Source organism: Apium graveolens, chromosome 4 (assembly GCF_009905375.1).
Source record: "Apium graveolens cultivar Ventura chromosome 4, ASM990537v1, whole genome shotgun sequence".
NCBI classification, from domain to species: Eukaryota; Viridiplantae; Streptophyta; class Magnoliopsida; order Apiales; family Apiaceae; genus Apium; species Apium graveolens.
The window spans coordinates 58,582,658-58,606,718 of record NC_133650.1 but is presented as its reverse complement, the minus strand read 5'-3'; the positions used below and the strand labels follow the sequence as shown (position 1 = coordinate 58,606,718).

General features: G+C 35.0%; 1 protein-coding gene and 1 non-coding gene across 2 annotated transcripts; one reads left to right on the top strand and one right to left on the bottom strand.

Moving 5' to 3' along the window:
* The first annotated feature begins 5,259 nt into the window (after positions 1–5,259).
* On the top strand, positions 5,260–5,366 carry LOC141722067 (small nucleolar RNA R71). Its single transcript, XR_012575100.1, has one exon. It is a non-coding gene; the product is annotated as a small nucleolar RNA R71 (small nucleolar RNA).
* A 15,600-nt stretch (positions 5,367–20,966) lies between these two features.
* Positions 20,967–22,793, bottom strand: LOC141718570 (plasma membrane ATPase 1-like). Its single transcript, XM_074520951.1, has 6 exons — positions 22,642–22,793; positions 22,375–22,591; positions 22,234–22,287; positions 21,625–21,702; positions 21,133–21,252; positions 20,967–21,050 (listed from the first exon to the last, which is right to left on the bottom strand). The coding sequence occupies exons 1-6, from the start codon at positions 22,791–22,793 to the stop codon at positions 20,967–20,969; spliced, it is 705 nt and encodes a 234-aa protein (XP_074377052.1).
* Positions 22,794–24,061: the final 1,268 nt, after the last annotated feature.

Below are 24,061 nucleotides of genomic sequence, written 5' to 3'. Positions count from 1 at the left end.
TGACAATTCTGATATATTCTGAGTTAAAGATCATTTTTTCATACCTTAATACCCTTAGTATTAATGAAGCTTATCTTCTTGATGATCTAGCACTTGCACCTTGTCGAGAAACCATTGCTTTAAGCCTAGTTTGGCATTACCCCTTCATAATATCCAATAGCCTCACTAAAATTCCTTGTCCAAGTTTTTATATATGAAAACCTTTCAGTTACCCTACTAGAGTAAAGATTAGTGGATCATGGCCCTAGATTTAGTATCATATTTCCAGTATTTCAAGTTGATCTATAATCCCTTGATAAAAATGTTTATTTTGTCATAAATCGGCATCAGTTTTTGAAATAAATAAAATGTGGATTTTCAGTCCCAAAGGGGGATAAATGTTTTCTTTGAATAGTGGATCTGGACTGAGACGCGAGTCCTTTCCACACTTATATTAGGCTTAAAAGTTGCCTAGGGATCCCATTAATGTTTTAGAACCCAGCGAGGTTCGGGATTACTTCGCGGCTGATCACCGGCTGTAATCCGTAGCGTCATAAAATGCTTTTGATTAAGATATAATTTTGAAAATGTTTTGATACAAGCAAATGATGCCATCACCCAAAGTTTTATCTCTTGTTATTATTGGTTATGTCTTCACATTGTCATTCTTTAATATATATCTCGATTTATGTTTCGTATCGTATTGTTTAGCACTTGTTGAGCATTTGGCTCACTCATTGCTTTACCCTGATACTACAGCTAGCAGCTATGGTTAGATTCAAGCAGACCGCCCGTAAGACCTGTGACGCTGATGCTTATGTTCGAGCTCAGGTAGAATAAGAGATAGTAGTTTTGTGTGAGGACTCGATATTAAAATCAGTTGTAATAGATGGTAGTGTTGGGCTGTTCCAAACCCTAAACTGTAAGATCTTGGATTTGGTTATGTTTACTTATTTTTAAAATGTTGTAATAGTTATATTTAAATTGTTGGTCAAGTTGGTGGTGTGACAGTAATTATAAAATTATAAAACAAATTTTAGAGATAAATCCATATATTTATAGAATTAAAACCGTAAGATAATCACTTTTAAAAGCATAACAAAACCACATATCTTAATGATAAATCACAAAATCCAATCCACATACCAACATACCACAAATAAATAGTAATCAACAAACTGCTGCCAAAATCAATGCACACATTTTATTTAATTATTTATTCAATTATTACACTTTTTAGAATATTAAAAATAAAAGAAAATACACGAGTCGTTATAGCTCCCACGCAAAAACCTCAGAATACCGTGATAAATAATGGATCCAAGATCCACATAATCGCCTTGCAATATCCCCCACAACAACTTTGCCTGATCCACAGTAATATCATGCACATGAGAAGAAGGCATGATGTTCGCACAGATAAAAGAGTTCCATGCAAGAGCTTCCATAAATATACTGAATATCTGCTTGTGAAGAAAATTTAGCACTACCTTCGCATCATTCGTCGGCAAAGCTATAACTTCCACCCATTTCGAGATATAATCAACTGCCAAAAAGATATACTGATTATTGCAAGATGAGACAAATGGCCCCATGAAGTCAATTCCCCAAGCATTGAAGACCTCAACCTCAAGTAGCATATTAAGAGGCATCTCATCCCTCTTGGACATATAACTAACACGCTGGCAGTGATCACACTTCAAAACAAACTGATGCACATTTTTAAACAATATAGGCCAGAAGAATCCTGCTTGAAGGATATGAGCTGCTGTCTTTTCTCTACCATAGTGGCCTCCATAAATAGTCGAATGACAGTCTCGCAAGATACCCTATGTATCGCTGTACGGAATACATCTCCTGATGATTTGGTCAGCTCCTTACCGAAACAAAAATAGCTCATCCCACATGTACCACTTTACCTCATGAAGAAACTTCTTCCTTTGAGCAAAAGACAAGTCTGGAGGCATAATGTTGCTCACAAGGTAGTTCACAATGTTTGCGAAGCATGGTTGTTCATCTTGCATCTCAAACAACTGCTCATCGAGAAAAGACTCATTTATTAATGTCTTAGCCTATGAAGTCGTACTTGGATTTCCTAAACGAGAGAGATGATCAGCGACTTGATTCTCAATACCTTTCATATCCTTGATCTCCAACTTAAACTCCTAAAGTAAAAGAACCCATCGAATCAATCTAGGCTTCGAGTCCTTCTTCGAGACGAGATAGTGAATAGCAGCGTGATCAGTGAAAACTGTCACTTTCATCCCAATCAAATAAGAATGAAACTTCTCAAACCGTAGACAATGGCTAAGAGTTCCTTCTCAGTAATAGTATAGTTCAGTTGAGCACCATTGAGGGTCTTACTAGCATATTAGACCACATGAAATATATTATTCTTCCTTTGCCCAAGAACTGCTCCAACTGCATAGTCACTTGCATCGCACATCATTTCAAAAGGCTCATTCCAATCAGGTGCAGTTATGACAAGTGCCGTAATCAAACTCTTCTTTAAGCTCTCAAAAGCAGCTAGACACTCATCATCAAGAAAACTGCGAATCCCCTTAACATATATTGGTGTATGAAGGTTTTCAATGACCCCCAGCTTGGCTCTGTCCACCTCAAGACCTTTACTAGAGACCTTGTTCCAAAGAATGATGCCCTGTTGCACCATAAAGTAACATTTCTCCAAGTTGAGAACTAGATTGGTCTTAACACACCTTTTAAGAACTGCAGCAACATTTGGCAAGCACTCGTCGAAAGAATCCCTGAACACAGAAAAATCATCCATGAACACCTCTACATTCTGACCAATCATGTCAGAGAAGATAGCCATCATGCAACTTTGAAATGTAGGAGTAGCACCACACAACCCAAAAGAAACTCTTTTGAAGGCAAAAGTACCAAACAAACAGGTGAAGGTAGTCTTTTCCTGATCTTCTAGAGCGATGCAAATCTGATTATAACCCAAATACCCATCAAGAAGACAATAGTATTCATGCAAAGCCAGCCTATTAAGCATATGATCAATGAAAGGAAGAGGGAAGTGATCCCTCCTCGTGGCCTTGTTTAGCTTCCTATAATTCATGCAAACTCTCCACCACGTGACTGTTCGAGTAGGAATGAGCTCATTCTTCTCATTAGTGACCATAGTGATACCTTCTTTCTTCGACACACTCTGAAATGGACTCACCCAAGAACTGTCAGAAATAGGATAGATGATCCTTGCATCTAGCCACTTGAGAATTTCCTTCTTCATAACCTCTTTCATTATCGGATTTAGCCTTCTTTGTTGCTCAATAGTCGGTTCCTTCCTCTAGCAAAATTTTGTGCATGCAATATGAAGGGATGATTCCCTTGATATCTGCTATAGTCCATCCAATTGCTGATTTGAACTCTCTCAGAATTCTCAAGAGATTTTTCTCGTCACTACCTGAAAGGTCAGATGCAATAATAATAGGCAAAGTAGATGTATCACCTAAAAATACATACCTCAAATGTTCAGGCAATGGTTTAAGCTCGAGTATAGGAGCTTCCTCAATAGATGGCTTGAGACGCCCCTCAGCATTTTTGAGTTTTGACATTCCAAGAGATTCAAAAGGCATATGCAGCCTTCGCTTCCAAAGAGAAGCATTCAAATACTACAACTGTTCATCACCTTCATCATATTCACTATCTGAATTCCCCAACAAGGCCTTCTCTAAGGCATCAAACCTTAACATTTGATCAAGTTCTGAAGTAACCACAGACTCGACCAATAACACTTTTAAGCACTCCTCATTATCAGTAGGGAATTTCATGGCATTGAAAACATTAAAATTCACATCCTGATCCAGTACTCGCATAGTGAGCTCACCCTTCTACACATCAATCAAGGTTCGGCCAGTAGCCAGGAATGATCTTCCCAAGATTTGTCACCTTGACCAAGACATCCTCCACAATGCCTAGTGGATATGTAATAGAAAGATTGGCCAACTGCAAGGACATATAAGTAGGCTTAGGGTCAGGTAAATCCAACTTCTTGAAGATAGATAAAGGCATCAGATTGATGCTAGCTCCTAAATCACATAAACACTTGTCAAACGACAAGTTTCCGATGGTGCAAGGAATAGTGAAGCTTCCAGGATCTTTAAGCTTCGGAGGCAACTTTTGTTGCAACACAGCACTGCATTTCTCCATAAGAGCAACGGTCTCTAAGTCTTCGGGCTTCACTTTCCGAGAGAGAATACCTTTCATAAACTTTGCATAGCTAGGTATCTGTTCAAGAGCTTCAGCGAAAGGTATGTTGATATGAAGTTTCTTAAACACCTCCAGAAACTTAGCAAACTGCTTATCCAACTTTTGCTTCTACAACCACTTAGGAAAAGGAGGTAGAGGATAGACCCGTTTCTCCCCTGTATTACCCTCAGGTGGAGTGTGTTCCACATTTTTCTTCCTTGTTTCCACTTCTGCTTCCTTCTGCACATCTTCTTCAGCCACAATTTTAGCTTCTGGAACTTGAGATTTTTGGGGTGTGCAACTTTCCCAGACCTCAATGTAATTGCTTTAACCTGCTATTTTGCTTCCTTCTTTCCTGGAACATTTTTGTCAATAGGGAGTGTACCAGGTTGTCGATTCAGCAAGGCATTGGCAATCTGCCCAATTTGATTCTCCAAGGTCTTAATAGAAACCGCTTAGCTCTTGCACCTGAGCCTTAACTCCTCCAATTCAAAATTTTCATTAGATTATTGCAGTTGGAGTTGTTGTCTTGGTGCATATTGCGGTTGTTGGAAACCAGGAGGGTTGAATTGCTTTGTTACATACTGCAGATAAGGTTGTTGCACCGTATTCTGAGTGTTGCTCCAGCTAAAGTTAGGATGATTACGGTTGTTGGGATGATAGGTGGCTGGAACTGGTTGCTGCGACCTCTGAAAGTTGCTCACGAACTGAGCTGATTCACTAGAAATAACACACTGCTCCATATCATGCGCACCAGCACAAAGCTCACGAACACTAGTGATATGATTAACTACATAATTAGCCAAAGAATCCACCTTCATCATCAAAGCCTTAAGCTGAGCAGTTATAGCAGTAGTTGCATCTACCTCCAGAATTCCTGCTACCTTGGCTTGAGGTAGTCTCTGAGAAGGGTTCTAGTATTCATTAGCAGCCATCAGTTCAATCAAATCATAAGATTCATCATAGCTCTTAGCCCATAAGGCTCCACGTGATGCTACATCAAGAATGGGTCTAGACTGTGCTCCCAAGCCATTATAAAAGCAGTTAAAAATCATCCAGTCAGGCATCCCACGATGAGGAAACTTTCTAAGCATCTCCTTATAACGATCCCAAGCTTCACATAAAGACTCTCTCGATTGCTGTGCAAATTGAGTAAGAGCGTTTCTGATTGCAACTGTCTTTGCCATAGGGAAGAATTTAGTAAGAAACTTTTGAGCAAAATGTTCCCATTTGGTGATAGAGCCTGGTGGTAGAGAATGCAACCAACACCTAGCTTTATCCCTCAGAGAGAATGGGAAAAGCCTTAGCTTTATAGCATCTTCAGACACGTTATTGAATTTGAAGATGTCGCAGATCTCGATGAAATCTCTAATATGCATGTTGGGATCTTCCGTTGGAGAACCCTCAAACTGGACTGAGTTCTGCACCATCTGAATCGTGCTAGCCTTGATTTCAAAAGTGTTAGCCGCGATGGCTGGTCTGATAATGCTAGACTGAATATCATTGATCTTCGGTTGAGAATAATCCATCAAAGCCTACGGATTCACTTCTGGTTCTCCCATTACAACAAGAGCTTCTTCTTCAACTTTCTCAAGTTCTGTAAAAAATTCTTCAACTATTCCTCCTCTGTTTTATCCAGTGTTCTCTTTCGAGATTGAGAACGCGTTAGCATAAACACTCTCAAGAGTACCTGAAAAAGCAACAAGAAAACAAGTAAGTAAAAAATCCGAGTCAGTGAACTTTAACGACCACTGATGTCAAGCACATAAACTAAAAATTAATGCCGAGTCCCCGGCAACGGCGCCAAAAATTTGTTAGGACGAAAATATGCGCTAATTTACACGCAAGTATACGTGTTCACAAGTAATATAGAATTCTTTCTAGTTCGTTCCCACATAGACTGGTGTAGGTTAACTTTAATCTATGCACTTATGCAACAATGATATGGCTATCATTCAATGCTAAGATAAATAACAAATTGGGTTTTGATTATAACTAAGAAATTAAACTAAATAACTTTAACTAAGAGAATAAGTGGGTTAAATTACTGATACGAGATAAACATGGGATTCTAACTTCATTATTACTTCATTAAAAGTCATTGTTCTTAACCTTAGCATGCAATGGTGATGACAACGAATTAGATAACACAAAATAGTAAGCGCCAACTTTCGTTGTACGAATACCCTACTACCAGACATCCACAAAAGAGATAGAATGTAATAACCCCAAAAATTTTGAACTTTTTGTAACCCTTATGAATAGTGATTTTGCTGATTATGCTGAATAAGAAAACTTTTCATGCCACACTATGTAGGGGTTCTTCTATTGTTGTTCTGAGATCTTATTAGTACTCAATGTGGTATATAAGTGTATGTAAAGATCGTCAGAATCCAAATCCAAACACTTTGATTTTTCTCAAAAATCCACCAGATATCGAAAGAATTGAGTATAAGGTAACAGGATAAAGAGGATTTAAATTCAAGGATTATAAGAGAGGATCATAAAAGGAATATAATGTATTGAGAAAGTTTAAGGAAACCCAAGTAATAAGATCCCGGGTATGATCCCTCAAACGATAAATGAGAACGAAAGTTAAGCGAACCGTATAACAGATCAGTGATCATTATCCAAGTAATTAGGAGTTAATCAAAGAGGTAAGTGATGATGATTTCATCACACCAACAAGAAGAGGACAAGTGTGGGATGATGACATAAGAGGATGACATAAGCATGACCAAAAGGGAAGGAATTGTTGGTTGATTATAGACCACACAAATTTTACCATGGTTAAAAGCTTAATTAATCAAAACAAAAGCAAAACAACCAAGCAAAACAAATCAAAACACAAAGTTGACCTTCATTATCCAACAAGAAGCTCTCGGCCTTTGTCCATTTCAAAGAAGAAAAAAACTCAAATTCAAGTTCCAAGCTTTGTAAATAAGTGAGGTAATTATCTAAGGTTCCATGTACATAGATATAGATATCCTATGAATCTAAGCTTCAAATTCCTTCACAATCTCTTCATATAATTCATGGAAGAAGAGAGTGAATAGTGTTTTTCAAGAACTTGAAATTTTGATCTTGTGTTTTTGTTTAGATAAAGCTTTAGTAAGGATTTTCCAAGGTTGTTTCAAGCTCATTACTTACTCCTACTCACAAGAAAGGTATAATCTCTTAACCTAGCATTATTATTGAATGTTAAGAGCTTATTATGGGTAGTATAGTTCATGAGAGGCATGATTATTGAATATTTAGAGATTGGTTGGTTTTGTAATGTTTTTGGAGTTGTAAATCTTGATGATTAGTTAATGAACTAAAGTAAGCTCTTAGTTCATGATTGAGAAGTAGTATAAATTGGAAATATTGAGTTGTTGGGGCTGTTGTAGTATTGTATGGATGGAGTTTGGTTGTAGTAATGATGGTGGGTTGATTGTGGATTGATTTGGAGTAGTATAAAATTTGGTAATCGCGTAAACATAGCCGTCGTAATGCCCGATTTACTTTAGACTATTTTTGTTCTTAACATCAGGACCGGTGAACTCACTGTTAGGTTTCGACCATTGCCATGATTAGATAGTTCATGTTACGAACTTCATTTTTATATGTGGTTCGCTTGAATCCGATCTACGGTTTAGGAGAAACGACCGTTTTAAGTAATGGCGTTTCGCGACCGAACCATTACCCCTCGCCTTACTTTGAAACCTTGGTTAAGGCCCTTAAATGAGTAATTGGATTATGAAACAATTATGTAAAGTGGGTTAGATAGTTGATAGGGTACTCGCGAAAGAATCTCCTTAAAACTCTTAATGGTTAATTTATTAAAAATGGTGGGCCGAGGGTACTCGATCGACTTAAGTGAATCGTTAAGCAAAAGTGAACGTTAGGGTCTAATTGGTTAAAGTATAGATTCATAAGCGACTTTGGTTTAATTCCAACTTATATGTTGTTTATAGGTTACCAGACTCGTCCCAAGACTTTTATCACCCCCAGTCGCTCAGGCAAGTTTTCTACCCGTTATACTGTTGTTGTGATGTATATATGTATATGCATTATCTTGTGATAAGTGCATGATTGTTATTAGCACATCTTGCGATATATTGGAGCATGCTGATATGGTATATATGCATGTCTGTTTCGTAATCTTGATATCTAATTATTGATTCAAATGCTTATAAGTTGCATAATACCTATGCTAGAGATAAGCAGTAGTTGCGTATACCCTTAGTATAGGGGACCCAAAGGTGAACATTTTCTAAACCGGGAGTCGATGTTCTCGAGTATAATATATATATATATATATATATTGATATAGTTTTCAAAACTATTAATCGAATAAGGTTTATTCGATAAATTTATTTTTATTAATGAATATTATTTTGAATATTCATTCGAGGACTTATGACTCCGTTTATTCTATTTAATGAATATTACTTTGAATATTCATTCGAGGACTTATGACTTGGTTTATTTTATTTAATGAATATTATTTTGAATATTCATTCGAGGACTTATGACTCCATTTATTCTATTTAATGAATATTACTTTGAATATTCATTCGAGGACTTATGACTCGGTTTATTTTATTTAATGAATATTATTTTGAATATTCATTCGAGGACTTATGACTCCGTTTATTCTATTTAATGAATATTACTTTGAATATTCATTCGAGGACTTATGACTCGGTTTATTTTATTTAATGAATATTATTTTGAATATTCATTCGAGGACTTATGACTCCGTTTATTTTATTTAATGAATATTACTTTGAATATTCATTCGAGGACTTATGACTCGGTTTATTTTATTTAATGAATATTATTTTGAATATTCATTCGAGGACTTATGACTCCGTTTATTCTATTTAATGAATATTACTTTGAATATTCATTCGAGGACTTATGACTCGGTCTATTTTATTTAATGAATATTATTTTGAATATTCATTCGAGGACTTATGACTCCAATTATTCTCTTTAATGAATATTACTTTGCATATTCATTCGAGGACTTATGACTCAGTTTATTTTATTTAATGAATATTATTTTGAATATTCATTTGAGGACTTATGACTCCGCTTATTTATTAAATAATATTCTTTATTTTATTAAAGAATAATGTTTCGATAATCAAACTTATTTTCGATTATTCAAATAAAGATCGTACTTTCGTATAAGTATATCTTTGGTTATTTACTATTCATTTCAAGTATGAGTTTTAAAACTTCTTTTTCAATTACTTTTTATAAAGGTTATCCATATGAGAATATTATTTAAATAATAATATTCAGATATTTTCTAATATATCGGGACTGATTTATTTCATTAAATCAGCATTACTCCAAACATTCTTAAAAAATGTTTTCGAGTCTTCAAAATGATTTTTAAAAGTTAGGGCGGATCCCAAAACTCGTTTTTGTATTTAAGATCCTCCTTTCGAAGGGGATTTAAATACTCGGTCAAAACCTGAGGGATCCGGCTCTGTGGTGTATTTTATATTCACAACGAGGTTGTTGTTTTGACAAATGAATTGATTACTTACCCAACGTTCGGGAAGTAAGCCCATCTAATTGAGTTGGCATAAGCAACAGGCCGGGGTATGGTCTATCAAAGTGTAAGTGGCTGGGTGGCAGTCCATCAACGCGTAAGAGGCCGGGTGGCGGTCCAGCACAAGGTCCTAATGAGGCCAGGGTGATGACCGGTGGGGGATTCATCCATCTACTAGTAGAAAAGGTTACTTATTGGTATCTTTGCCTGATCAGCAAGATATCAGGTTTATGCCAAGGTTTTCTCCTTTCCAAATTCATTGGATATTGCAACTCTGTTTATAATTTTCATAACATAGGTTTTCAAGGAGTGTATGAAATGTATATATATAGGTGTATATATATATCGGGACTTAATGAAGTATCTCGTAACTTCATTTCTTTTGAATGATATTTCAAAGATTGAATCTATTCAAATCTTATCTTGTAGTCTCATCTATGTGATGAACTTTTGAAACTATATATAACTTGAACGGTGGTAGTTCAAGTAGTATTCGGAAAAGATATAAGTATATTGGAGTATCTTGTAACTTTATCTTTTCAACTTTTATCTGGTTAATGATTATCTTATGCATGACAAAGATTTTCATAGAAATGTTGAGACAAGGTTAGATGTATGAGATCACCTTGCAACGATATTCTTATACAGTTATAAACTGGAACTCTGTGTATATTATGCGTGGAAGAGGACTTCCAAGATTTTGAAAAGTATATATGTATATATATATACTGAATATTTTGCGACTTGGTTGCGTTAAGATATCAGCTTGGTTCATTTCTTTTTGACCAAGACTTTCATGAGTACTATCAGAATGCTCATATATTGTTAATTATTATACACATTATTTTGGTGGGCTTGTTGCTCACCCTTGCTTTCTTCTTTCATCACACAACAACAGATAGAAAAGATGAACAGGACCAAGCTTCCAATTCGCAAGCGATTAAGAAACATTCCGCAGTTTTCTGGAAGCATTGATGCCGCTGTAGCTGAGGTAGGAATTGCCAATAGGCTAGGCTCCTAACTTTTGATGCACCAGACTTATGTATCTATATGAATTGTAATAATGGCAAGGAAATGTAAATTATTCAGAAACCCTTTTGAGGTGTAATGACTTATAATTGTGGAATAAAATGACTTGTGTTATTTTGGTATTCATCTTTGAGACTATAACTTGTGGTGTGTGTGTATATTATGGGGTCACAGTACGCAGTAGTTGGTTGATTGTTAAGATTAAGTATTATTAAGGGAAATGGAACTCGTGACAACCCGAATCCCCGACCCCGGATTTGGGGGTGTTACATAGAAGCTGAATAGATACCAAATATGTTGAGACCCTATATGTCTATAGAATTTGATAACATAAAGGTTTAATACGCAAGTTATCTATCATGATTATATAGGGCAAGTAAGATGGTTAAAATTACCTACGAATGATGCATAACAATACATGAACCTATGCTAGCATGGCAAGTTCTAAACCTCTATATTCACTATCGCTTCAATAGAGATTAACACGTTATCTTATAAGTTCGCGACGCTCATAAGACAAATAAGCACAACCAATACTAGGATATCATAAAATCACCACACACTAAGATATCAAAAAAAATTAACTATTGAAATCCATAAGTAAATCCGCTAGAATCCCACGATAACGATTAGTTCATAACCGAACTCATCATCACCATGGGTTCCGACAAAAGTATGGTACAATAAACTAAGTCTTTATAAACTGAATAAATAATCAAAGTACGTAATCAAGAGTAATAGGTTCAACAAAAAAGAAAACAAGCATCCAAGATTACAAATCAATCAAAGAATCACAATTAAAAACAAGCTTTTCTTCTCCTTCGTTGTACTTGTACTCCTAGGTCTTCTCACCGTCTTCTCCTTAGTCTATGTTATGAAAAATGTCTTTAAGATGTCTTTAAATACCATCCCAAAACAATCCAGAAGTCCAACAGATCAATATTCTAGTAGCAACAAGATTCTGAAAATCCGACCTGGTGCGGCCGCTCTGTGTAGTGGCGCGGCCGCCTTGACAAACTGCAAACCGAGCGCGGCCGTTCTGTACTTGGGCGCGACCACCATGTGTCTCTGGAAAAATTTATTTTCTTTGCTTCCTTTTGCTGGTTTCTTCGCGCAATCATCCGAGGCTCCTCCCCTACACTCTTCCAAGCATAAAAACATTGTACAACCATTTCTTCTCCCGATTATGCCCTGAAATGCAAAACACTACAAGAACACATCAAATACACAAAAAACATGAATATAAAACACCAATTCGAGCCTTTATTAAGCATTCTAAGTGGACATAAATGCCACTTAACAGCCTCAAACCCTTGTTCTTCTCGCAAAGAACTGGCACTTAAATGTGCTATACTTGCCTCCTCAATAGTTGGATTATTGGAAATTTGACTCCCACCTTCTACTAACAAAGCAATTTTAGCCAGGGTTTTGAGATGAGTTGTCCTTACCTGAGGAACCTCCAATTGAATTATAGAGGATTTAGATAGCTCCCCCTCAGAAGTACTACCCTCAAACCTTTCAATATGTGAAGATAGTTTAGCACATGAATGTGCTTGAGAAACATCCATAGGGTCTTCAGTTAAAACTGATGAAACCTTTGTGGTTTTGATGGTGTCATCAAGGTCTACCCTAACTAGTAGCCTCTCACCATCTAAATGTGGTTCCTGGGTGGTGTTCACACTTTCTTGAACTATGTCACTTGTTGTTGGCAACAATTGAGAAGTAGATTCAAGTGTTTCATTGTAATTAGAAGAAATTTGAGATACGAGATTAGAGATTTGAGTATTGAGTGTTGGCAGCTCCCCCTGAATAGAAGAGGGAGCTTCAAATGATGTGCTCTCAATGTGTGTGCCATCCTTATTTTTTCTTTCATTAACTTGAGAGTGCTCAATTTGTGGTGCAGACTCTTTACAAATTGCACTAGGGAGAGTGCTTTGTTCAATAGAGACACCCTATTGGGAGGATGCCTCTAGAGTCTGTTTAGTTCCCCCTTTTATAACTACATCCTTTTGGGAGGATACAAAGGTAGCTCCATGAGTTGTCAGCTCAGTTTTCTTAGACTTCTTTGGTTTTTCGACCAAGGTAGACTCAGTTTCCGTTTGTTCCTCACCACTCTTAGTAATTACTATTAAGGGTGCATTCTTTTCTCTTCTTTTTACTCACTCCACCCTGTTGAGAGGATGAAGTGGTTGGTTTCCTAACTTCTAGTGGTAGAGAAGGAAGGGTCTCAGTTGTGGAAGGCCCCTGTTGGTTTTCCTGTGTTTGTACTTCCACAGGTACAGGAGCCATGACTGTATTAGTTACTGCACTTGACCTCATATCAGGCATAGGGTTATGGGTATGTCCTAAATATTTCTAACATGAAGTCAGTTCGATTTAGTGCTACATCCACCTTATTATTTACAATTAGTGAACTAAATATTATTTTGGACATTTGTTTACATTTGCCTATTTTAGTTCTGTCAATACCTTCAAGCATATGTATGTCTGTAACTTTATGAATTAAAGTAGACATAATCAATCTAGGAAAAAAAATTTCCTTACCTCTAATTACCAGTGGTATAGTGAGTCTGGTGCTAAGTTCTTCCAAGAAAAATTTCACAACATTGAGTGGCTTGTTGTATTCCATAGAGAACACTAGCTTCTAGACTACACCGGATATATTATCATATCCTCTCTTCCTGCATGTCAATGCCCTCACAATGGAGTCAAAAAGAAATGACCACTTCCTCCTTAGGTGCTTCTTGTTCAATCTGGCCAGGTCAATCTTTTCACTGTAGTTTATGAAGTCCATGAACTCATCTAAATCCTGTGTTTTTGGTGCATCCACTAAGCCTTCTATAGGAATACCCAGTGATTTGCTGACATCACTTGCATCAAACTCCACTTGCTTCCCTTGAATTGAGCACTTAACTACCAAAGAATCTTTCTGGTTCTCATGCACAATTGTCTCCATTACAGCTGAGTTCCAAAAGTTATTAAGCACATCCAGGTAGAGTATATAATTGGCAGTCAATGCTCCTACAAGATGGGATTCAGCTGGAAACTTGACAAAACATTTGAAGCTGTCAGGAGCTTGGTTAGCATCTGTAAAGGCCAAGTAGATGCTTTCATCCTTGGGGATAATAGCTCTAACATTATTGGCTGCCATTGATAGTGCTTGAATTTGAGTGGTAAAGAAATTTAAAAGAGAAAGAGCTCGAAATGAGAGAGGACGGTTAAGGTTTGCAAAAACTAGGTTACTTGAGATTTCGAAAGCGTAAAGAGGGGTTATGTCGAGATATCTAGGTATTTATAGAAAAAGGTAAGTGATTGTTGAGAAGGAGGAATAAATGTTTGGAATTTTCTTATCGAGAAGTCACGTGAGAGAATAAATACATATCGATGTGTCACTTTCCTGTCTCTTATCGAGAACTAGATAGTGACTTATCGAGGTGTCAAATAATTACTCAGTTTGTCCTAAATGGACTGAACTTTTCCAATTTTAATATGAATAAATCAAAATAAAATTAGAATGATTTTATACCAAAAGTATTTTACTAAAATAATTTATTAAATTAAATTAATTTAGTTCTAAGTTATCGAGAAGTCTAAAATGTATACTTGTAGAGAACTCTATGAATTATCATATGTCGAAATCTCTAAAAGACTTATCGAGAAGTCATTATGAGGCTTGACGAGAAGTCCTTCCAGAAGTCTAGAAAAAGACTCATCGAGAACTCCATCGAGAAGTCTCAAAATGACTTGTCGAGAAGTCAGTTAGACTTATCGAGAACTCAGTTCTCTACATACGTTTGTTCTTTTTGGTTCTACTTACATTAATTTTACATAATAAAAATGTAAATTAACATTTAGAGAGTTTCTCTTAGAATTTGAAAACTCCAAGTTGAATTTTGAATTTTGAAAAATAAATATACGGAGAATCCTAAAATATTTATAAATCATATTCCAGTTAATTTCCAATTAAATCAAATTAATTCTTATTTATTAGAAATTAATCTGCTACAATATATTAGCTGAGTTATTGACTTCAGGATGAAGAATTTAACATTCTAATTCACCAACAAGTCTAGTGAAAGTTGTGTCATCCAAAGGTTTAGTGAAAATGTCAGCTAATTGTTTTTCTGTAGGAATAAAAATTAGCTCAATAGTACCATTTACAGCATGTGCTCTAATAAAATGGTACTTTACATCAATGTGCTTAGTTCTAGAATTAATAACTGGATTAGTAACAATAAAAATAGCACTAGTATTGTCACATATAATTGGAATTTTGTGTAACACTAGGCCATAATCCATTAGTAGATTTCTAATTTAAAGCACTTGAGCACAACAACTTCCAGCAGCTATGTATTCAGCCTCAGCTGTGTAAGTCGACATAGATTGTTGTTTCTTACTATACCAGGATACGAATCGTTGTCCAAGAAATTGACAGCTTCCACTAGTGCTCTTTCTGTCAAGCCTATATCCAACAAAATCTGCATTTGTGTAACCAACAACTTCAAATTCAGTTCTCTTAGGATATCATGATCCTAATTTTAGTGTTCCCTTTAAGTATCTGAAAATTCTTTTCACATCCATCAAATGTGGTTCCTTTGGATTGGCTTGAAATCTTGCACACAGACATGTTGCAAACATAATGTCTGGTCTACCAGAAATTAAGTACAATAAACATCCAATCATTCCACTATAACCTGAAATGTCTACACTTTTTCCTTTGTTATCTTCATCCAACTTTGTAGCTGTAGAAATAGGTGTTGATGCAGGTAAACAATCAACCATTCCAAATTTCTTCAATAAATCTTTAACATACTTGGTTTGGCTGATGAAGATTCCATCACTTCTTTGACTGACTTGAAGTCCAAGAAAGTAATTTAATTATCCCATCATGCTCATCTCATATTCACTCTGCATGAGTCTTGAGAATCTTTGATATAATTTTTCCTTTGTAGAACCAAAAATGATATCATTCATATAGATTTGAACTAGGATCATATCACCACCATATTGCTTGCAGAATCGAGTCTTGTCAATTGTTCCTCTAGTAAATCCATATTTAATGTAATAACCCCAAATTTTGGAATTTTTGAAACTCTGATGAATAGTAACTTTTGTTGATTTTGCTGATTGAGTAAAATTATCAGACCACACTATGTAGGAGCATTGTTATGGAAATTTTGAGATGATATTAATATTCCATAAAGTATATAAGTATATGTAAAGGTTGTCAGAATTCAAGTTTGGACACTCTTATTTTTTCCCGAAAATCCCCCAGATACCGAAAGATTTGCGTATAAGGTAACATGATTAAAAGGATTTAAATTTAAGGATTATAAGAGAGGATCATTAAAGGAGTATAAAAATATTAAGAAAGGTTTAGGGAATCCAAAGTAAAAAGATCCCGGATATGATCCCTCAAACGATTAACGAGAATGAGAGCGAACCGTAAAAGAAATAAGCGATCAAGAGACAAGCTTGTACAAAAAGCCATGGATTATGACATCATCAAGCCATAGGTTGTTTTCAAGTGGCAAGGGAATGAAGTAAGCATGATGATGATGCAAGCGTGATTAGCAAGATATTTTGCAAGATTGATTACGGACCAAGTATTTTAACCCTTGATTAACTAAGGTTAAGTTAACCAAGATATTTTAGCAAAATTGAATAACAACAAAGTAAAATCATTTACAAACACCAAACCACTTCATCTTATTCTCTCCCCATTGTTTAGGCTCGACTTTTTCATAAAAATACAAGGATTTGATTTTCAAAGTCCAAGCTCCACACCTTCAAAAATTAAGAGGTTTGTTTCCATTGATTCTATATTTCTAAACTTCGTTATGGTATGATTTTGCGATCTAGATTCCAAGGTTTACTAATCTAATCAATTCATCCAAATTCTTGATTAATAGTATCTTCAAGAAACTAACTTTGTATTTTCTTGATTGTTTGTGAGATCCAAGCTTGTTTAAAGATAGATCAAGGTCATAAGGCTCCCTACCAACTTAGTTCACTCCAAGGAAGGTATAATCTCTCAAACCCAAGCATTGACTTTGATTTTTAATGAGTTTTTGGATGATTTGGTGAAATTAAAGTTAGATCCATGTTTGTATAAGCTAGATCCATGTTTGTATAAGTAAGATCCATGTGTATTAGTTAGTTTTGGTGGTTTAAAAGATGTTTGTTGATGGATCTATGTTAGTACTTGTAATGAGTTATGATTTTGAAGGGTTTTGACTTGAATTGGTAGTTTAGGTAAAATCTTGTGTTGTTGATGTTGGTTGATGTTTTGGGTAAGGATTTAGTGGTTGTTTGGATTGGTAATTTTGGAAAATCGCGTAAACATAGCCATCGTAACGCCCGTTTGCATATAAACTGTTTGTGCATGACATTCGGACCAGAGAACTCACTGACCAAATTATAACTTTTCATGTATAGATAGTTCATGTTATGAGCTTTGTTTTGGTATGTGGTTTTCTTAGATCTGATTTACGGTTTAGGTGAAATGATCGTTTTAAGTAACGGCGTTTTGCGTACGAACCTTTACCCCTTGCCTAACTTTGAAAATTCTTTTAAGGCTCTTGAAGACTAATTGGATTACGAAACAATTATGAAAGGTGGATTAGGAAGTTGGTAAAGTACTCGCGAAAGAGTCTCCTTAAAACTTTTAACGGTTAATTTTATAAAAATAATGGAGCCAAGGGTACTCGAGCGACTTATGTAAATCGTTAAGCGCAAAAGTGAAAGTTAGGGTATAAATGGATTAAGTCTAGTTTCTTAAGCGACCGTGGTTTAATTCCGGCTTATGTTGTTTTTCATAGGTTACCGGACCCACTCTAAGCTTAAGCTTACCCCGGAACACTCAGGAAAGGTTTCTACCTGTATAAGTGTTGTTGTGATGTATATATGTATATGCATTATCTTGTGATAAGTGCATGATTCTTATTAGCAAACCTTGTGATATATTGGAGCATATTGATATATATATATATATATATATATATATATATGCATGCATGTTTCGTAATCTTGATATCTTATTATCAATTCAATTATTTATAAAACTGCATAATACCTATGATAGAGATAGGCATTATTCGTGTATACCCTTAGTATAGAGGACCCAAAGGTTAACATTTTTCTAAACCGGGAGGCGATGTTCCCGAGTATATTATATTTATATATAGTTTCCAAAAATATTAATCGAATAATGTTTATTTGATAGTTTTAAATTATAAGTGAATATTAGTTTGAATATTCATTCGAGGACTTATGACTCCGTTTATTTTATTAAATAATATTCATTATTTTCTTAAAGAATCATGTTTCGTTATTCGCCAAGTATCCGAGAAATGATTGATATCGTCAATCATTATTACCTTAAATATTTTCATAAAATTATTTTCAAAACTTTTACTTCATTTGCTTTGATAAAAGCTATTCGTTATTTGATTATTATTTATAGCATAATATTCAGATATTCTTTGATTATCTTGTAATTGATTTATTCTATCAAATTATCCTTATTCCAAACGCTTTCAAAAATATTTTCGATTCTTCAAAATGATTTTAAAGGCTAGAGCGGATCCCAAAACCCGTTTTCAAATTTAAGATCTTCCTTTCGAAGGGGATTTAAATACTCGCTTAAAAATTTGAGGGATCCGGCTCTGTGGTGTATTTTATATTCGCAATGAGGTTAATGTTTTGATAAAAGAATTTGAATACTTGCCCAACGTTCGGGAAGTATGTCCATCTAATTGAGTCGACATAAGCGACAGGACGGGGTACGGTCTATCAAGGTGTAAGAGGCTGGGTGACAGTCCATCAATACGTGAGTGGTCGGGTAACGGTATAGTGCAAGGTCCTAGTGCGGCCAGGGTGATGACCGGCGAGGAATTCATCCATCTACTAATAAAAAAGGTTACTTAGTGGTATCTTTTCCTGATCAGCAAGATATCGAGTTTATGCCAAAGTTTTCTTATTTCCAAATTCATTGGATATTACAACTCTTTTTATACTTTTCATAACAGAGGTTTTCAAGAAGTGTATGAGATATATATATATATAAGTGTATATATATATCCGGAATTAATACAGTATCTCGTAACTTCATTTCTTTTAAATGATATTTCAAAGATTGATTATATTCAAGTCTTATCTTGTTGTCTAATCTATGTGATGAACTTTTGAAACTGATTATACCTTGAACGGTGGTAGTTCAAGCAGTATCCGGAAAAGATATAAATATATTGGAGTATCTTGTAACTTCATCTTTTCATCTTATATCTAGTAAAGGATTATCTTATGCATGACAAAGATTTTCAGAAAAACGTTGAGACAAGGTTTGATATATGAAATCACCTTGCAACGATATTTTTGTACAATTATAAACTGGAACTCTGTGTATATTATGCATGGAAGAGGATTTCAAATATTTTGAAAAGTATATATACATATATACTGAATATTTTGCGACTTCGTCGCGTTAAGATATCAAACTTGGTTCATTTCTGCTTGACCAAGACTTTCATGAGTAATATGAGAATGCTCATATATTGTTAATTATTAGATTCTGAACATCTAGACGTTTTACAAATTTACCTCTTTTGCGAAAAATGACTTTTCCGGGCCCCTTCGGGTGCCAAAACCCCCCACAAAAATCCCATTTTTATTTTTATATGATCATGAAATTATCAAGCATCATTTTTCTTTGCATTTTTCTATTATTCACAATTTTTGGGAATTTTTGGCATATATTTTGTATTTATTGGACATTTAAAAATACATAATCAATACCCAAAAATTATAAAAATTGGGGCCAAATAATTTTATTAGATGTGTAATTAGACCCTTATTTTTATTAAGGGGTATTATTTTCACTAGTATAAATAGCTGATTTATTATTAATTATTAATTAGTTAATTATTATAAAAACAGAATATTAAAAACGAAATATTCAAGATAATCAATTTGTGGGTGAGAAACAACTCCAGAATTAAACCTCAGATTTCATAGTGATTCCGTGCACCAAATCCTTCATGTAAATAGTAAAATTGAAGCTTATGATCTCTATCATCTGTTTACACTACTAGAAAAAAGACCTTAGACATCGGTTAAAAACCGATGTCTATGTAAAAATGTATGATGTCTTCGCGACTGATGTTAAATGTATTTTCTCATAGACATCGGTTAAAAACCGATGTCTATGTAATATTACACATAGTTTCTGGAAAATTTCTGATGTCTAATTCATATTGAAGTTATATAATTGTGTAATGTCAAGTTCAGAAATATAATATTAGGACGATTAGGCCTATTTAAAACTATAACACACAAGCAATATTTATAAAATAACATCGATTACAGATAAAAAACCGATGTCTATAACCTATTAGACATTGGTTGTATTCAAAGAACCGATGTTAATTTGAACAATAGACATCGATTGTTTTCTAAATAACCGATGTCAATTTGAACAATAGACATCGATTGTTTTTTAAATAACCGATGTTAATACGATAAATAGACATCAGGTGTTTATTTTTGAATTGATGTTATTGCCTTGTTTATATGTGCTAATATCCCTTTATTAACATCGAATATTAGACAATGTATTAACCACAATATTGAAAAAACTTAATTCTCAAAACTCAACCAATACATATATATTATTACTCAATTGAATTCAAGATCAACAAATTCTCAATGTGTACAACTTATATCAAATATGTTTATCATTCTAAACAAAGTACAACTAATATGTAAAATCAACCATATTTCTATTTCTAGTACTCAAGTCATCCCCTTTCATGCGGGCTCCAATTTTCTTTACCATGCTTCCAATCAATAAAAAGATATTTATCTCGCCTAAAACTTTTCCAATCCTTTAAAACATATCTGATGCATAAACTGAAACAGTAATGAGGGAATCAATTAGTATGTATAAGTTAATAAGGTAGGTGACACTAAACAAATGGAGGACATGTGCTCACCCTTGAGAGCACTTGAACAATGAGAGCTAGTATGTGCATAAAAACAACTCAATGTTAAAACAGAAGCAGTAGTATAAAAGCCTTCCATCAAAAGAATATCAACTAAGCATAATTTTCACTTGGTTATATACCACAGATAGTCACTAGCATCCCTAGTAATATTAATTTGCTCCAATAGACCAGAAGTAGTAAAGGTAGAGCTATCTTTCCTCATTATAGGTCTCCCATGAGTTAATATCAACGTTGCTCGGCAACATTTCCATTTTTGATGTCTGAACTCTAACCTGTAACAGAGGAAAGATTTAGATTATCAATCTTATTTACCTCCTTTAGATCTGGAGAAGAAAGATCTGGTTTATTATTTACCTCCTTTGGGTCAACCAGCATCCCAACTATGGCGGTATCTATTGCATCCTGGTTTTCTGTTCGTGAGGCTCGAGCTACCATAAGAACAACATCATCTGCATCTATTCCTTTTGCAAATACCTACAGGAATTAAACAGAGGACAGTTACACAAGAGCTAATTCTTGCCATTCCAGTTTTCCCAGAAATAAAATTATCATTTACCTACCTTGAGGATATTGTGTATATCTATACATTGTCATTGGATGAATTTCTGGAACAGACTTCTTAATTGTCTCTGTTTCTGTAAAATGATGGAAATACTGCTTGGCCTTGGATGCTTCACAGTTCCTCCCGTTATGACATCTAAAATACCATCAGATATTGACTCCGTTATATTCTCTCCAAAAACCATGAGATATGACTGTTATATAATTCCGTTCTTGAAGCCTTTTAGTACTGATGGATATAACATTATCTGTTTACCATGGGCATACTTACACATTTATAAGTACCGAGTTCCTCTCATCAGTAATTACAATTATTTCTTTGCAGAAATGGACAAGCATGTCAATCTTGAACACAGCAGGATCCTACAAGTTCAGCAGTGATAAAACAATTCATGAATATGCCAGAGAGATATGGAACATAAAACCTCTTGAACTACCTTGAAGAATAAACTTATGTCTCAGCACGGGGAGTAGAAGAAAACGTATGTATCACATTGTCCTGATCATTATCCTGCATTCGAAGAAAATAAGAAAAGAGATCCATAGATAAGTAACATAATAGTGCCAGAGCAAATAAGGCCAGGACATGAACTGATACAGTGGATGTAGCCATGTAGTAGGATCCGACTTAAACGTGATTTTAAATTCCGGTAAACAGTGCTCGTGTTCATTCAGTAGACTTACTTTCAAGTTCATTATTTCTTCATCTGATTACAGTAGGAATTTTCAATATAGCAAGTGTTCAAAACCTTGCATAATGCAAAAGCTAATCACACATCAAATGATAGCAAAATTTGATATTTCAAATATGTACTAAAATGACTCTGGTTGATTTTTCTAGTGCATTCTATTGCTGTCATTCTTTTCGTGATGGCTCCCTGTCAGTATCTATACCACCATCCCCACAGTAATAGAGCATATACAAAAGTTACCAATCGCAGTCAACACCTGTCAGTATAAAATAAAGTTCCATCAGAACTTACTCTGTCAAAGGATAATACAAATTAATTAGAGATACCAATTGTAATAACTTGCCTTCTGAAAGTGGCCCACTTGATTAGTGGAATCAACAAGGTAAGCGGCTTTCCCGAAGAAGGTATGAACCCCGGTGGCAATGACCACAACATCAATTTCTCCCTGTTTGCATGTAGAACCTGGGTACACTCCATCTCCAGGCCCTTTTGTTACAGGAGGGGACTCACCAGTCAAAGATGACTGCAAAGTGTTATACTTGAGAACATTAGCAGTTGTACTACAACATAAATGTGAAAACAGAATGACATACTAGACGTTGATGCTAACAGGAGACCCACTTGATCAATTTTCAAAGGATCGTCCTCAAGTAAACGAGCATCTGCAGGAACTATATCTCCTAATTTTATGCTGATAATATCTCCAGGCACCAAAACAACATCATCTTCCTCATTCCACCTTCCATCTCTAAAAACCTTCATTTCATTCATCAAGTAACAAGTAACAAGTAACAAGTTTTCTCTGTAATTTTCTCTGTAAAACCTTTCATGGCCATCTGCAACACCGCCATTTCATTCAAGTAACAAGTTAATCACTTAAGTCGATAACACCGAGAAATATGCAAAAATGGAAGTAATTCAAATCCAAAATTATAACCTTAAATGGCTCATTGTCTGTTCTGAAGCTAATGCCTGGAACATACTTCAGCCAAAGAGGAAACCCTCTGAACAAATTTACAAAAAAACACACATCCCATTAAAACAACTTCACATTTTAATTTTCACCGACACATGCATCAGAATAAACAAAGTAAGATCTAAAACAACTATATACAGTACCCAAAATTCCATTCGGCACAAACATAAGGCCCAACTCGAAGATTCGCATAAAGCCCTGCTTTCTGCACTGTCTTTAGAAACCTAACTAGATCATATCTCCCCTCAAAATTGTACTGAAATTAAATAGAAACATATTATAGATCTTAAAGTAAAAAATGGAAACAATGTAAAAGAACCAATTACTAGAAATAGAGATAAAAGTAAAGTACATTGCCAGGAGAAGGCTCATGAACATTCCAAAACACATATGTCTCAATAACATCAATGCCTCCATCTTTAGTTTAAAAGGATGAAAAAAGAAAATATCTTCAAGGAGCCAACCGTAACCGACTCTCGAAAGCGTAAGCATAGAAGTCATCAAAGCAGAAGCAGTGGTCATGTGATAGGGTTGCATCGAACTCATTTCAACCGGACAACTACAAAACATACACAAATATCATCAATGTGTGTAAATAATAAATGTAATAGCACAATATAATAGGCAAGAGTGTGTGTAATAATTAGTACCTGAATAAACGAGTGGAGAGAGATGGATTTCTGGTGGGCATACGAAAGGGAGACGGACAAATTAAACCTAATTGAACAAACAAACCTAATTGAACAAATTAAACCTAATTGAACAAACAAACCTAATTGAACAAACAAACCTATTCAGAAATTAGGGTTTCTCGTATATGGGATTTGATTAATTGAAGGCGTTCTTCAATTTGGGGTTTAATTGAGACCCTATATACTTGCAATCAACTGATATATTGTGTGTGTGAGAGAGAGATGGAAGAGAGAGGGGGAGAGAAGCGGAGAGATGGAAGAGAGAGAGAAAGAACGAGAGAGCTCAGAGAGAGTAGAGAGAGTGAGAGTGATAGAGAGAGAAAGAGAGAAGAAAAAGAATTAGGGGGAAAACAAGTTTTTTT